Raw genomic sequence first — 15066 nt, forward strand, 5'->3', positions numbered from 1 at the left:
CTCCCTCTCTACGTACTTTACTCTGCCCCCTTCGTTTCTCCTCGCAAGGTTCAATAGCGTTGTCTCTGCAGCACTTTAGCAGTGAAAGTAAAACTCTGCCAAAGAGAGACACAAAAGGCTGGAGTAACTCAGCGGGACAGACAGGAGAAAAGGAATAGGTGATGTTTCAGGGTCAAGACCCTTCTTCAGACTTGACTGCGAGTGTGAAACGTTGCCAGATAGTACATCCAACCAGTGGTACATTACAGATTGAGCCGGGCAGCTTTGAGTAGAGTCTCTGCATCTTTGCTGCATGGTGTGTTAACGTACTAACGTTTGGTTTCACTTGCGTATCTGTGCTGCCTGGAACAATAAGGGGACATGATAAACCAGAAGGGAGATAGTCCGTGTGTGCTTGGCTGGTGAGGGATGATTGTTTACTCAGAACTGCGTTGAAGTATTATAATTCAGCTCTGCAAAACATCGTAGCAAACAAGGTTTTCATTTCCTACCGATAGTGACGCTGTTGTCAAAACTGTCACGCCCCGGTTAAATCATGTTAAAATCATGCAGAATTAGGCCATTTGGCCCATCAAGTCTACTCCGCCATTCAACCATGGCTGATCTATCTCTCCCTCCTAACCCCATCCTCCTGCCTTCTCCCCATAACCCCTGACACCCGTACTAATCAAGAACTCATGGACACTGCACACAAACTCTTTGCCCTTCACTTCTCCCTGAACCTCCCCCGGATCTCGCTGTTGCTCCAGAGCAAGGCAGGGTTGTGCACAGCAAGATCCCACGGGCAGCCGGTTCTGCCCAAGGTGGGTGAGGGCAGGTTGCCGGTCAGGGGTAGGACACGGTGAGGACTGTGCCTGGAGACGTGGGTTCGACGCTGACCTCGGGCGCCATCTCTGCAGAGTTTGCACGTTCTCCTCATGCCCCCCCCGCCCGCCTCAGTTTCCTCCACCACTCCTAAGATGCGCTTGTGTATTTATTGCCCCCCTCCCTCCCCCCCTTTTATCGGCAGAAGAACCATAAGGGAGTCGATGGGAGGGGAAAGCCGGTGGACATGGAGCTGGCATGAATCCAAGGGGATGAATGGCCTCACTCCATTGTAATGAATGGGTGAACCAGGCAGATGCACCAACAGCCAGGTACCAGCATCCGCTTTGGATATCGGTCGAGATTAGATCAGCGGTAGAATGGTCACTGTCTCCACTGGCTGTTCACACCAACTCACAGAGTGAGCAGCAACTCAGAGACAGGCAGGGAGAGTAGAGCATGTCGACCTCTAAAGCGTTAGAGCTGGACTAACACCAAACTAGACCCTTCAAACCAGCCCACTCTGATCTGTGCACCGTGCAATTCTAACCTACATGTAAAAACAAGGAACTGCAGATGCTGGTTTACACAGAAGGACACAAAGTGCTGGAGTAACTCAGCGGGTCAGGCTGCATCCCAGGAGAACGTGGATAGGTGACGTTTCGGGTCGGGACCCTTCTCCAGACTAATCTCTACAGTATTGTTGCTTGTATTCGGACTCATGGAGCTGTTCAGTTGCCACCAGGCAGAGTGAATCAGTCTGATGTTCCCTGGTACAGCGGTGATTGCTAGTGATTACAGATGGGATATGTGGACCTTGTTACTGACGCTGTTTGCTCAGATAGATACTGCCAGCGCTGATAGAATTACAGAGAGCATCCCAGGTCACCAGGAAACACAACAAAGTTACCTCTGATTTAGCCAAAGAGGTCCATTCAAGACTTGTTTTGAAAGTGTGTGGAATTCTCTGCCTCAGAGGGCGGTGGAGGCAGGTTCTCTGGATGCTTTCAAGGGAGAGCTGGATAGGGCTCTTAAAGTTAGCGGAGTCAGGGGATATGGAGAGAAGGCAGGAACGGGGTACTGATTGGGGATGATCAGCCATGATCACATTGAATGGCGGTGCTGGCTCGAAGGGCCGAATGGTCTATTCCTGCACCTATTGTCTATTGTCTATTGAATGAGACTTCAGCAGTGGTTTAAAGTTGTTTTACAGAAAGGCGTTGGTTGATCATCTCGGAGGCTGATGGATCTGTTGGATTCTTGCTGGGCCCACGCCTTGCGTGGGACAGACCTTGGTGTCTGGCTTTGTTCCGTTCATCGTGGCTGGGGGAAGCATCAACATCTTGCAGTTGGGTTGTTGCTCTCAGTAGTAACATGTGGTGCGCTTTGAACAGATCAAACTCATGTTGGCACAGAGTCAAATCATGAAATAATGGGAGAGGGTAGACAAAAATGCTGGAGAAACACAGCGGGTGAAGCAGCATCTATGGAGCGAAGGAAAAAGGCGAGACCTGAAACGTTGCCTATTTCCTTCGCTCCATAGATGCTGCTGCACCCGCTGAGTTTCTCCAGCATTTTTGTCTCCCTTCGATTTTCCAGCATCTGCAGTTCCTTCTTGAACAAATAATGGGAGACGATCAGTTCAGGTTATTGTCACGTGTACCGAGGTACAGTGAAAAACTGCTGTTGCGTGCTATCCAGTCAGCAGAAAGACAATGCATGATTACAATCAAGCCATGTACAGTGTACAGATACATGATGAGGGAGTAACGTTTAGTGTAAGATAAAGCCGGTAAAGTCCGATCAAAGATAGTCTGAGAGCCGAGCAAACATCATGGGACTCTGGTAACACTGGATAAGAGGGAGTTAGCAGCAAACTTCACAATGGGATAGGGTGAGCCATTCCCTGGAGACCAAGGAAGAGAGGACTTTATTCACTGGAGGCCAAGGAAGAGAGGACTTTAATCCTTTCAGGACTTTATTCCTTGGAGCGCAGGAGGCTAAGGGGCGATCTTATAGTGGTGTATAAGATAGTGAGGGGAATAGATAGGGTGAAGGTACATAGTCTTTTGTTGCCAGAGTAGGGGAATCGACAAGCAGAGTACACAGGTATAAAGTGAGGGGGGGGCAAGATTTAATAGGAACCCGAGGGACAACTTTTTCACACAGAGGGTGGTGGGTGTATGTAATGAGCTGCCAGAGGAGGTAGTTGAGGCAGGGACTAGAACAGCATTTAAACAGGTCCAGGTTTAGATAGGAAAGGTTTAGAGGGATATGGGGCAAACGCAGGTAGATGGGGCACCTTGGTGGGCATGGACAAGTTGGGCCGAAGGGCCAGATATCCGCACTGTATGACTGTAAGAGAGAGGGTGAGGGAGCAGTTAAAGTCTGCGGCAGTGCGGAGCGTGACGTGGCACAGTAGGTGGGGCGGTGGGCTGGAGGAGGTAGCTGGGCCATGCCACTGAGTCAGAGCACACACTTGATGTGTGAATCAGACTTGATGTGTACAGGATCTGCCCCCAGCAGTGTGTGAGTGATGCTGCCTGTTCAGTAGAGGCTGGCTGTCAGAGCATGGCATCTGCAGAACTTGTTCACAGGTTCCAGGAGCAGAATCAGACCATTCAGCCCAACAAGTCATTCTATAATACCATCTATCTTTCCTTCTCAACCCCATTCTCCTGCCCTCACCCTGTGACCTTTGACGCCCTTATTAATCAAGAATTAATCTCCGTTTCAAAAATACCCCTTGACTTGGCCCCACAGCCGTCTGTGGCAATGAATTCCACAGATTCACCAAAGGTAGACACAAAATGCTGGAGTAACTCAGCGGGACAGGCAGCATCTCTGGTTAGAAGGAATGGGTGACGTTTCGGGTCGAGACCCTTTCTTCAGATGTCTCGACCCGAAACGTCACCCATTCCTTCTCTCCAGAGATGCTGCCTGTTCCGCTGAGTTACTCCAGCATTTTGTGCCTATCTTTGGTGTAAACCAGCATCTGTAGTTCCTACTTCCACAGATTCACCACCTTCTGGCTGAAGAAATTCTTTTATCATCTTCTTTCTAAAGTGACAGCCTTTTATTCTGACTTATTCTACTTTGGATGCCACCCAGTGCTGGGAATGGGCTGGTTCTGCCATTGCCCCTACCCGGGTAACCCCTGCTATCAACAGTTGTGTGCCAGCCAGCTGGTCGTGCCCGACAGACTGGCACTGAGCGAGCGCAGTGTAGCAATGCTGTCACGGTCGAATAGCTGGCTGGGTTTGTAACCCGGGCGGCCACGGTGGCACAGCGGTAGAGTTCCCGCCTTCCAGCCAATGCAGCGCCGGAGACCCGGGTTCCATCCCGACTACGTACGGAGTTTGTACGTTCTCCCCGTGACCTGCGTGGGTTTTCTCCAAGATCATCGGCTTCCTCCCACACTACAAAGACGTGCATGTTTGTAGGTTAATTGGCTTGGTAAATGTAAAAAAAAAAAGAATTGTCCCTGGTGGGTGTAGGATAGTGTTAATGTGCGGGGATCGCTGGTCGGCGCGGACCCGGTTGGCTGACCCTGTTTCCGCGCTGTATCTCTAAACTAAACTAAACTAAACCTTTGGGGTGAGGGTAAGCCTGCTGCTGCCCACAATCTGGAAGAGGAGGAGAACGCACTGGCCGTTCTTGAACATGCCTAGAGTCGTACACCATGGAAACAGGCCCTTCGGCCCGGCTCATCCATGCCGACCAAGTGTCCCGTTTGCATTTGTCCCAGTTGCTGACTTTGACCTATAGCTCGACTTCAGATGTCCTTTTGGTGGTTGTGAACCACCTTTTTATTGACAAGCTGCTAACGTGGTGAAAGTGTGGCCACGATGTTGTTGCAGCCCTCTAGGTCTTTGGTTAGGTCACATATGGAGTATTGCTGGCAGTTCAGGTCGCCCACATTACAGTACGGATGGAGATGCAGAGGAGGCTCACCAGAAAGATGCCTGAATTAAGGAGTGTTGTCTACTGCGTGAGGTTGGACAGACTTGGATTGTTTTCTCTGGACAGCCGGAGGTTGAAGGGAGACATACTGAAATTATGAGAGGCATCGATGAGGGAGACCGTCAGAACCTTTCTCCCAGGATGGAAATATATATACTATTTTTCACACAGAGAGTGGTGAGTCTGTGGAATGCTCTGCCTCAGAGGGCGGTGGAGGCCGATCTCTGGATACTTTCAGGAAAGAGCTAGATAGGGCTCTTAAAGATAGCGGAGTCAGGGGATATGGGGAGAAGGCAGGAACGGGGTACTGATTGTGGATGATCAGCCATGATCACATTGAATGGCGGTGCCGGCTCGGAGGGCCAAATGGCCTACTCCTGCACCTATTGTCCATTGTCTATTGTCTAGAGAACATAGATTGAGGGCGAGAGGGGCAAGGTTTAAAGGATATGTGCGGGCAAGTCTACATGGGGGGTGGTGAGTGCCTGGAACACAGTGCCGGGGGTGATGGTGGAGGCAGAGATTATGGTGAGTACAGTTTACTATGTGTTGCGTTGCTGCAAGTAAGAATTTCATTGTTCCTTTTTTGGGACAGATGACAATAATACACTCTTGATTCTTAATAATGAAATTCTAGCCTTTTGGATAGGCAGGGAATAGAGGCATATGGATGTGTGGGAAGCAACTGCACTTGCTGGTTTAAACTAGAAATAGTTGGAGTAACTCAGCGGTTCAGACAGCTTCTCTGGAGAAAAGAAATAGGTGACATTTCGGGTCGAGGCCCTTCTTCAGTCTGGAGGGATATGAATTATGCGCAGGCAGGTATGAGTTGGTCTTGGCATCTTGTTCGCCACAGACATTGTGGGACGAAGGACCAGTTCCCGTGCTGTACTGTTTTATGTGGAGGAAGGAACTGCAGATGCTGGTTTGCACCGAAGGTAGGCACAAAATGCAGGAGTAACTCAGCAGGGCAGGCAGGCAGCATCTCTGGAGAGAAGAATTTCAGGGTCGAGACCCTTCTTCAGACACTGTTCAATGTTCAATGACATCAGTGAACAAGGAACAGAGATGTAGTGTGAATCACGGTGGCTGTGGCAATAGTTGGCGTTGCATCGATTGTAAACGTGGCCATCCACATCCTAGCCCCACTGAATGAATGAATGAATGAATAGTTGATTGTCACGTGACAGTCACGGTGATATTCTCTGTGCCTCCTTTGTCCCCCCCCACATGGCGGTCCCCCCTGGACCACATACTGTGCCCTGCCACCCACCCTCAGGGCGTGCAGAGGGACTGGGCTTGTGCCACTCCCGTTGCCCCAGGGTGGCACTGCCCCCCACCCACTGCTTTCCCCACATCCCCCGCTCGCAAACCCCGACGTGGGCAGAAGCAATGCGGAGACAACGATGACAGAGGCACAAACTCATCGGCATGCCACAGCCGGACACGCATCGTGTAACACAGAGAGACACTGGGCAGATGCCAGCGTACATCAGGGGCATTTGTGTGCCCGCTGTGCGGCAAAGAGTGTGACAGCTTACGTTTAGTTTAAGTATCGTCACGTGTACCGAGGTACAGTGAAAATCTTTGTTCTGCATGCTATCCAAACCGATCAGATAATACTATACCTAAATACAATAAAGCCAAACTCAAGTACAACAGGTAGAGCAAAGGGGAAGATACAGAGTGCAGAATATAGTTCTCAGCATTGTAGCGCACCAGTTCCAGAGACAAAGTCCAATGTCCGTAATGGGGTAGAGGTGAATCGGACAGTACCCTAGCTTATTAAAGAACCGTTCAGAAGCCCGATAAGCAGAGGGGAAGGAGCTGATCCTGAGTCTGGTGGTGCGGGCTTTCAAGCTTCTGTACCTTCTGTGGACGGGAGCATGGAGAAGTAGGAATGACCGGGGTGGGACAAGTCTTTGGTTATGTTGGCTGGTTTTGAGGCATCGTGAAGTGTAGATGGGGTCAGTTATTTGGAGGTGTACCTGAAGGCAGTGGGCACGGCACAGCAAAACATGGCAGCCAGGTTAGGATCTGCCTGGTTTCTGCGCAAGGAGTTTGTGGAGAGACCAGCGCCAATGGTGCCCGCCCAGTGCCCGTGCTTCCTAGTGTGACCTGATCAGGAGGCAGTGTTGCCACTGCAGACCCGCCGTTGCTCCTCCTGATATCTGGCTCTTGCCTTGACCTGACGCCTCGGTCCACTGGAACTGCGGCACGGATGGCGGTGTACAATCGGGCTGCCGGCAGCCCGGTGCCCAACACCTCGCCAGGACTGCCAAGGCCCCCACCCACGGTGCTGCCCATCCAAGCTGGATGAAGCCGTCTCAGAGGAGAGTCCACAGCTTCCCACCCGCTGCAGCCACTGGGAAAGCAGTGCTTAGGAGGACAGGACAGATGCGTTGAAGGCTGGTGCTGAGGGCCCGCATCAGGGTGAGTATCTGACTCTGTGTGTCTACTAAGAGTGCCTACCTGTGTGCCCACATTACAATGAAGCGGCTCCTGTCACAATGAGGCCGCTGAAGTGTGGCCCTGCGTCCTGGACTCGGTGTAACAGAGTTACCTCTGGTCCCGTTCTTCACAGATGCCTGCTCTGAAGCCTTCAGTCCCCCTTCATTCTCCACACCCTTCATTCTCCACACCCTCCAGCTCCTCTTCAAGCTCTCACCTTAAGCCCTGCGCCCTCTACTTTTAGAATCCTCTACGCTGGGGTAAAGACTGTGAGCGTTCACTTCATCCATGCCCCTCATATTCTTGCACACCTCAATAAAGCCAACTGTGCTTCCTTTTGTTACCTACGTTTGTGTATGGATTCTGGTGGGGAAAAAACTGGAGGGAAAAATAGAGTGGAAACTGTTTGGGGAGTTATACTATTGGGCAGGCAGGTCTGTGGACAAGTTTCTGCTAAAGGGCCTGTCCCACTTTCACGACCTAATTCACCACCTATTTTACTCGTGGACATTTTTCATCATGCTAGAAAAAACGCGCCAACCTGCTTGATGCCACGAGTACCTACGACTAGCATCACGGCCTGCTACAACCTCGTGACGACCATGTTGCGAGTACGAGTCAAGGGCAAACTCGGCAGAGGTCGTGAATTAGGTCGTGGGACAGGCCCTTTACAAATCAGTTTGAAGTTGTGTGCATTTTCCTATGGTGTAATGAAGGTAGACGTTCGTAAGTGCATATGTGCTAGGAGCAAAATTAGGCCATTCAGCCCATCAAGTGAACCGCACCATTCAATCGTGGCTGATCTATCTTTCCCTCTCGACCATGTTGTACTGGGCAGACTGGGCTTGTTCCAGTGAGTGCACTAAGTAATAATAATAATAATAAATTTTATTTAATGGGCGCCTTTCAGACATCTCAAGGACACCTTACATAGGGTAATAGAAATAAAAACATATAATCAGAATAAAATAAGTAATAAAGACATCACAGAGACACAAATTAAAAACAGAATTCATTCCAAAAACAGAAAATCAAAAACACAGTGTGAAGAGGGAGCAGCGGCAACCAAATCGTGCCAGCGTCCACTCTCTCTTCACGGCAGTAAGTGCTATCTAAGTGCTATCACTAAGTGCTATCTACCTGACAATTGTAAACTGGACAGGTTACCGCAGATTTTCTTGGCAATGTTGTTGAACACAAGCCCAACATAGTGTGTCAACTCCAACCGGTGATTTTTTTAAATCAAGTGCTTTACAAAACCTGTGAGCCGTTCCCAACAAGAGAAGCTGAAGCTGTCAGATACGTTCATAGAGTCATAGCATGATGTAGCGAGGGAACAGGCCCTTCGGCCCAACTTACCCACATCTTCACCAACCCCACCTGGCCCATATCCCTCTAAACCAGTCCTATCCATGTACCTGTCTAAGGTACACAAAAAAGCTGGAGAAACTCAGCGGGTGCAGCAGCATCTATGGAGCGAAGGAAATAGGCAACGTTTCGGGCCGAAACCCTTCTTCAGTGTCTAACTGTTTCTAGTTGTACCTGTCTAACTGTTTCATAAACGTTGCGATACTACCTGCCTCAACTACCTTCTCCGGCAGCTCGTTCCCTGCACCTCTGTGTAAAAATTTGCCCCTCAGGTTCCTATTACATCTACCCCCCCCCCTCACCTTAAACCCATGTCCTCTGGTTCTCGATTCCCCTACTCTGGGCAAGAGACTGAGCTTTTAGCTGATCTATTCCTCTCATGATTTTGTATGCTGTGCCTTTCATACCTGGATGGTGTTTGGATCTGCCTGGCAGCCAGTTGTGACAGAGATGGGCACTCCACAGTGGGCTGTCTAACACCGATACACCCTCTACCAACACCCAGTGCACCCTTAGGTGCCAAAAACGCCAGGGTGAGGACCTGAGGACAATAGAACCTGGGTCCAAGTCTGAATGAAGCAGATATTAAACACTGCGTCCACTAGGCACTAGTGCTGAGAAGGGAAGGGCAATAATGTGGAGCCCATCTTAGGTATGACAGGTCACCATCTCAGGACACACTGCGAGCAGCCAACTTTAGCTTGAATCTGAATAACACAGTGGTGTGAATGTTGAATATTCACCTCCAGTACTTAACCAAATATCTACTGAGAAGCGATCCAATGATTGAACGATCTGACTGAACCAAACGAGTAGAAACAAAGAACTGCAGACGCTGGTTAATGCACGAAAGGACACAAAGTGCTGAAGTAACTCCGCTGGGTCAGGCTGCAACTCTAGAGAAAATGGATAGGTGATGTTTCGGCTCAGGATCCTTTTTCAGTTCAGTAGAGTTTATTTTGTTGTCAAGTGTACCGGGGTACAGTGAAAAGCTTTTGCAGCATGCTATCCAGTCAGCGGAAAGACAATACATGATTACAATCGAGCCATTACACGATAAGGGAATAACTGATTCAGACTGATTGTAGGGCGGGGGAGGGAGATGAATGCTGAGTATAGGCACAAAATGCTGGAGTAACTCAGCGGGACAGGCTGCTTCTCTGGAGAGAAGGAATGGGTGACATTTCAGGTCGAGACCCTTCTTCAGACACAGACATACGTTACCAGGTGTCAGGTCGACTGGGACCGTGTGAACATATCTGCCAATGATGAATCAAAGCAACAAGAATTCACCATGTTTAAAAATTTGGCTTATTTCTAAGATCTTTTGGGTGACGGCAAACCATCCCTGGGTTTTTGTTGTGCCTGAATGAGTTTATGATATATATTAATATTTCATTGTTTAGGGGAGGAGAAGTGTTCTCCTAGAGTTCATAGAATATTACCTGAGAGAGAGAGAGAGAGAGAGAGAGAGCACTGAGTGAGTGCTTCTATAAATCTGCAGTGTGTTTGGGATGTGTTGGACACAGCAACTGTGCAACTCCTCCACGAAGAGTGTGGGGGGGGGGGGGGGGGGGGGGGGAATGGAAATGGTGTTGCTGACTTTGATGCTTGTAATTCTTTTTTCTGCTTTTCCAGAGAGATTGAACTGTCTGCCCTGCCTGCCGCTCTGGGTGGGTGCTCGCTAAGAGCTGAGCGGCCTGCTGTATAACAGTGATAGAGTCATAGAGTGATCCAGCATGGAAACAGGCCCTTCGGCCCAACTTGTCCACACTAGCCAACGTGTCCCAGCTACACTAGTCCCACCTGCACACATTTGACCCATATCCTTCTAGCCCTGTCCTATCCATGTACTGTTTCTTAAACATTGGGATGGTCCGTCTCAACTGCCTCCTCTGGCAGCTTGTTCCATACACCCACCACCCTTTGTGTGAAAAAATTACCCCTCAAATCTTTTTAAATTCCCATTAAATCTTTTTCACTTTACCTTAAACCTGATCTATTCCTCTCATGATTTTATACCATTTTATAAGTTCACCCCTGATCCTCCTGGCCTCCAAGGAACAGTCCCAGCCTACTCAACCTCTCCCTATAGCTCAGACCCTCTGGTCCTGGCAACATTCTCAGTACCCATTTCCAATGGTACAGCACAGGAACAGGCCCTTCAGCCCATCGTGGCCAGCAGTGGAGGACTGTAGCCCCTGCACCCTGTGGCTAGACATGTCCCACTATAACACCGTCCAATTTAGCCACACCAACATTACTGCCAAATTATATTTCAGGAGTATATAATACAATCATTGGATCCCTTCTCAGTGGAAATTGTGACTCTTCCCACAGAACTTGCACTTGTGCCCCATCTCACAAGTACCAGGTCTTGAATGCCAAGGCTAGTATTGGTTGCAATATCCCAGCCCGCCATGTATCCAGGGCTGGCATTGGTGGATCTCCCTGCTGTCTAAGTATCCAGGGCTGGCATTGGTTGATTTCTCAACTATCCATGTATCCAGCATTAGCATTGGTGGATCTCCCCATTGCCTATGTAACGGGGGCTGGCATTGGTGGATCTCCCCACTGTCTATATAACGAGGGCTGCCATTGGTGGGTCTCCCCACTGTCTATATAACGAGGGCTGTCATTGGTGGATCTCCCCATTGTCTATGTAACGGGGGCTGGCATTGGTGGATCTCCCCGCTGTCTAAGTAACAAGGGCTGGCATTGGTGGATCTCCCCACTGTCTATGTAACGAGGGCTGGCATTGGATCTCCCAGCGCCACGTGGAATGAGCTGGGCAGCGCAGACAGTTCAAGGTCTCTGGGCTCAGCCGGATCTGTGTCCCTTGTGGGGGCCGGCGACAGAGGCCGGGCATGAAGTAAATCTAAACCCTCTGTTGTTTTCTGCACAGCCTCAGACAAACAGCACCAAAAACAACGTAGTAACCAGTCCCAAAGGAAACATTCCCTGCCCTGCACTGGTATTGCCTCTCTTCTTCTTATACCTTCTTATCTCACTGGTCCTGGTGAACCATGGCTGGATTCCGGCATCAGAGCTCCTCCAACGAGGATCGCCTTCTGTCCTAAGTTTAGAAAATTCTCTGCATTTCATAAATGACAGGAGCAGATTTAGGCCATTCGGCCCATCAAGACTACTCCACCATTTAATCATGGATGATGGGTCTTTCCTTCTCAACCCAATTCTTCTGCCTTTTCTCCATATCCCCTGACACACGTACTAATCAAGAATCTATCAATCTCTGTCTTAATTGATGGCCTCCACAGCCTTCTGTGGCAATGAATCCCACAGATTCACCATCCTCTGACTAAAGAAATTCCTCCTCATCTCCTTCCTAAAGAAATGTCCTTTAATTCTGAGGCTGTGACCTCTGGTCCTAGACTCTCCCACTAGTGGAAACATCCTCTCCACATCCACTCTATCCAAGGCCTTGGAGCAGCCTTAAAGTTACCTCCACCCTGACAAATGGGGGCCCCGACAGGGCTGCACGGTGGCGCAGTGGTGGAGTTGCTGCCTTACAGTGCCAGAGACCCGGGTTCGATCCTGACTACGGGTGCTGTCTCTACAGAGTTTGTACGTTCTCCCCGTGACCTGCATTGGTTTTCTCTGGGATATTCGGTTCCCTCCCACACTCCAAAGGCATGCAGGTTTGTAGGTTAATTGGCTTGGCATAAATGTAAAATTGTCCCTAGTGTGTGTGTAGGATAGTGTTAATGTGCGGGGATCGGTGGGCCGGAGGGCCTGTTTCCGTGCTGTATCTCTAAACTAAACTAAATGAAAATAGCTCCCATTCAGTCAACAATGCCTTTAGAGCAATGCCATTTCTTCTCTACTGCTCCATCTGCAGTGGTGACAAATCTTTCCCAAAGATGGATCTGCCCACCTTTCTCAACAGAAAGAGCCACAGAGTGCCACCGTGAGTCTGGCCCTGACTTTGGAGGGCCAGCGTAAAGCCATGGTTCACAAGTACCTCCTTGTTTCCGTCTGCCTTGTTGTCTCTCGTCCCGGCTTTTCCCTTTGCAAGTGCCTGTGAAGTGGTTCTGCTGTGTGTGAATGAAACGCCGGGTAGCAAAGAGGCGTTCAGCGACAGTCCTCGTCAGGAAGGAAGCTCTTTATTTTGTAATGAAAGATAGATTAAAAATGAATCTTGCCCATTTCACGCCCGTTATGAATCGGTGTGGCGAGGCAGGGGCTGGTTGTAACATTGCCAGTGGCAGTGGGCTCCCATATCCCACCTAATGGTGGCCTTTGATGCAAGGAAGATGGACTCTTTAGATCATATGCCGCCCGCTCTCGCTGTGAGGTTAATTGAGCGGCTGTGAAAGGACGCAGGACACAGGATGTAAAGAGTAAAACAAAGTGTGAACAAAGGCTCTCCAACTAGAGTTTTCAGTGTTAACTGTGAGATCAGAGAGAGAGAGAGTACAGCTCAGTAAATCATCCTTACCACACCAATCTCAAGAGGTTCCAGTAGCATAGGTTTAGGTTCTGATCTGTTATGGCCACGTGTGCCGAGGTACAGTGAAAAGCTTTATTTTGCATGCGATCCAAACTGTTCAAATAGGTAGAGACAAGGAGGAGATGCACAAATATAATGATGTCAAACTCAAGTACAACAGGTAGAGCAAAGGGGAAGATACAGAGTGCAGAATATAGTTCTCAGCATTGTAGCGCACCAGTTCCAGAGACAAAGTCCAATGTCCGCAATGGGGTAGAGGTGAATCGGACAGTACCCTCGCTTATGGAGGGACAATTCAGAAGCCTGATAACAGAGGGGAAGAAGCTGTTCCTGAGTCTGGTGGTGCGGGCTTTCAAGCTCCTGTACCTTCTGCCAGACGGGAGCGGGGAGAAGCAGGAATGACCGGGGCGGGACAAGGCTTTTCCAATGTAGCGTGAAGTGTAGATGGAGTCAATGGTGGGGAGTCTGGTCTATGCGACGACTGCCTGACATGATGAACCTTTGCAGTAAACTGTCTATGTGTGCAGGTAAAACAAAGCCTAGTGAAGTTGTGTGGATTAGTAAATGCGTGACGTTTGAGACAATGAGTTCTGCTTTAACGTGTGAGAGCGCCAGTTATATATAGAACTGCAAATAGACAGCAGATGTGTTGGTTAATGTTTTTTGATCAGTTAACCACCCATTTTCCTTCCAATTGTGCTGGAATGGGGGTGATTTCTCCCCCCCCCACCCCCCCTACTCCACTCTCCCTTCCCCCTGCGCCACCTCTCGTCCACCCCCCCCAACGTGAACCGCGACAACGACTAACCCCTCATTCGACACCCCCCCCTCCCCTACCGACGGCGCCACGAGAGAACCCCCCGAAAGGAACCAGCGGCAAGGAGAACACTCTTTAGCCCCACCGAAGCTCCACACCCCCCTCCCCCCCTCATCCCTTCCACCTCTCTTCATCCACCCTCCTTCTCCACCCCCTTTCCCCCCCGCCTTCTCCACCTCTCTTCACCCCCCCCCCCATCTCTTCCCCACCCCTTTCCCCCGCTCCCCTTCACCTCTTCCCTCGCCCCTCTCTCAGCTGTGAACAATGAGGCTGATTGAAACCCTGGTGTCATTCAGGGAAATGCAAGTTGCAGGCTCTGGGTCAGGGTCTGTCTCAGTGCCAGATGACCCAGAGTGAGAGAGACAGAGCAGCCTCACCATCCAGTCTAGGCATGATCTGTGACCCTTCCATCTATCTACCAATTCTCCCAACTCAGTCCTGTTCATTATTTTGTATAATTTCCCTTGGAGAATTTTTATTTTTTAAACCTCTCCCTGTTTACGACTTTTGTTTTCTGACTTTCTGTCTTTTTCACTTTTGTTTTTTGTTTTTCAATCTCTTTTTTTTCCCTCACTAAAATTTCCTCTCTTCTATATCTGCTTTCACTCCCTCTAGGAGCCACAAACTACTGTCATCCATAACCCTGTGGATGGGATCAAGGTACCATCTGTCTGTTCTGTAGTCTTGGCCAATTCTGTCGCTTTCTGTTGTGGGAACATGTCCCCTGTTTGCCAGCTAGGGTCTTGAGTACAGTGTGTGTGAAGTCAATGTCTGAGAGCCTCCCTCCCGGTGGGAGGTGGAGGAGCGGGAGGTATTTTTGTCGGCCGATCGGGAGTCTCCACTCTCATGTCTCTCTGTCGGTCGGTCAGTGTTTGCCCTCGGTTACATGTCTGGTGTCGCGGTGTCTTCAGCCTGTGCTCACCGTTGGTCCCTGTGGTTGTGAATCGCACCAAGGCTTCGGTCTGTCTGGTAGCAGGGTGAAGGAAAAAAAAATCCACTGTGACTTGGATCGAAAAAGGCTTTCAAAGAAAACGAGGCAAAAAAAGTGATGGGTCTTGTGTTGGCTTTAAATTGTAGAATAAACGTCCCCGTTCGTTATACGTTAGTCATAAATACAGATAGAAACAAGGAACTGCAGATGCTGGTTTTATACAAAAAAAAGATGCAAAGTGCTGGAGTAACTCAGCGGGTC

At 49.6% G+C, this 15066-nt stretch overlaps 1 protein-coding gene across 25 annotated transcripts in view; it reads left to right on the forward strand.

Annotated features, from left to right (window-relative positions):
* Positions 1-15066, forward strand: part of LOC116967405 (calcium/calmodulin-dependent protein kinase type II subunit beta) — a 263340-nt gene that overhangs the window by 194118 nt on the left and 54156 nt on the right. For 11 of the 25 annotated variants that reach the window (XM_033013933.1, XM_033013946.1, XM_033013947.1 and 8 more), the window contains exons 14-15: positions 11492-11560; positions 14490-14534. The exons of 10 other annotated variants lie outside the window; for them this stretch is intronic. In XM_033013933.1, the coding sequence (XP_032869824.1) occupies positions 11492-11560; positions 14490-14534 (114 nt within the window). The remainder of the gene's footprint in view (positions 1-11491; positions 11561-14489; positions 14535-15066) is intronic. 4 more of the 25 variants (XM_033013931.1, XM_033013953.1, XM_033013932.1 and 1 more) reach the window with 1 other exon arrangement.

Source organism: Amblyraja radiata, chromosome 39 (genome assembly GCF_010909765.2).
Source record: "Amblyraja radiata isolate CabotCenter1 chromosome 39, sAmbRad1.1.pri, whole genome shotgun sequence".
Classification (NCBI taxonomy): Eukaryota; Metazoa; Chordata; class Chondrichthyes; order Rajiformes; family Rajidae; genus Amblyraja; species Amblyraja radiata.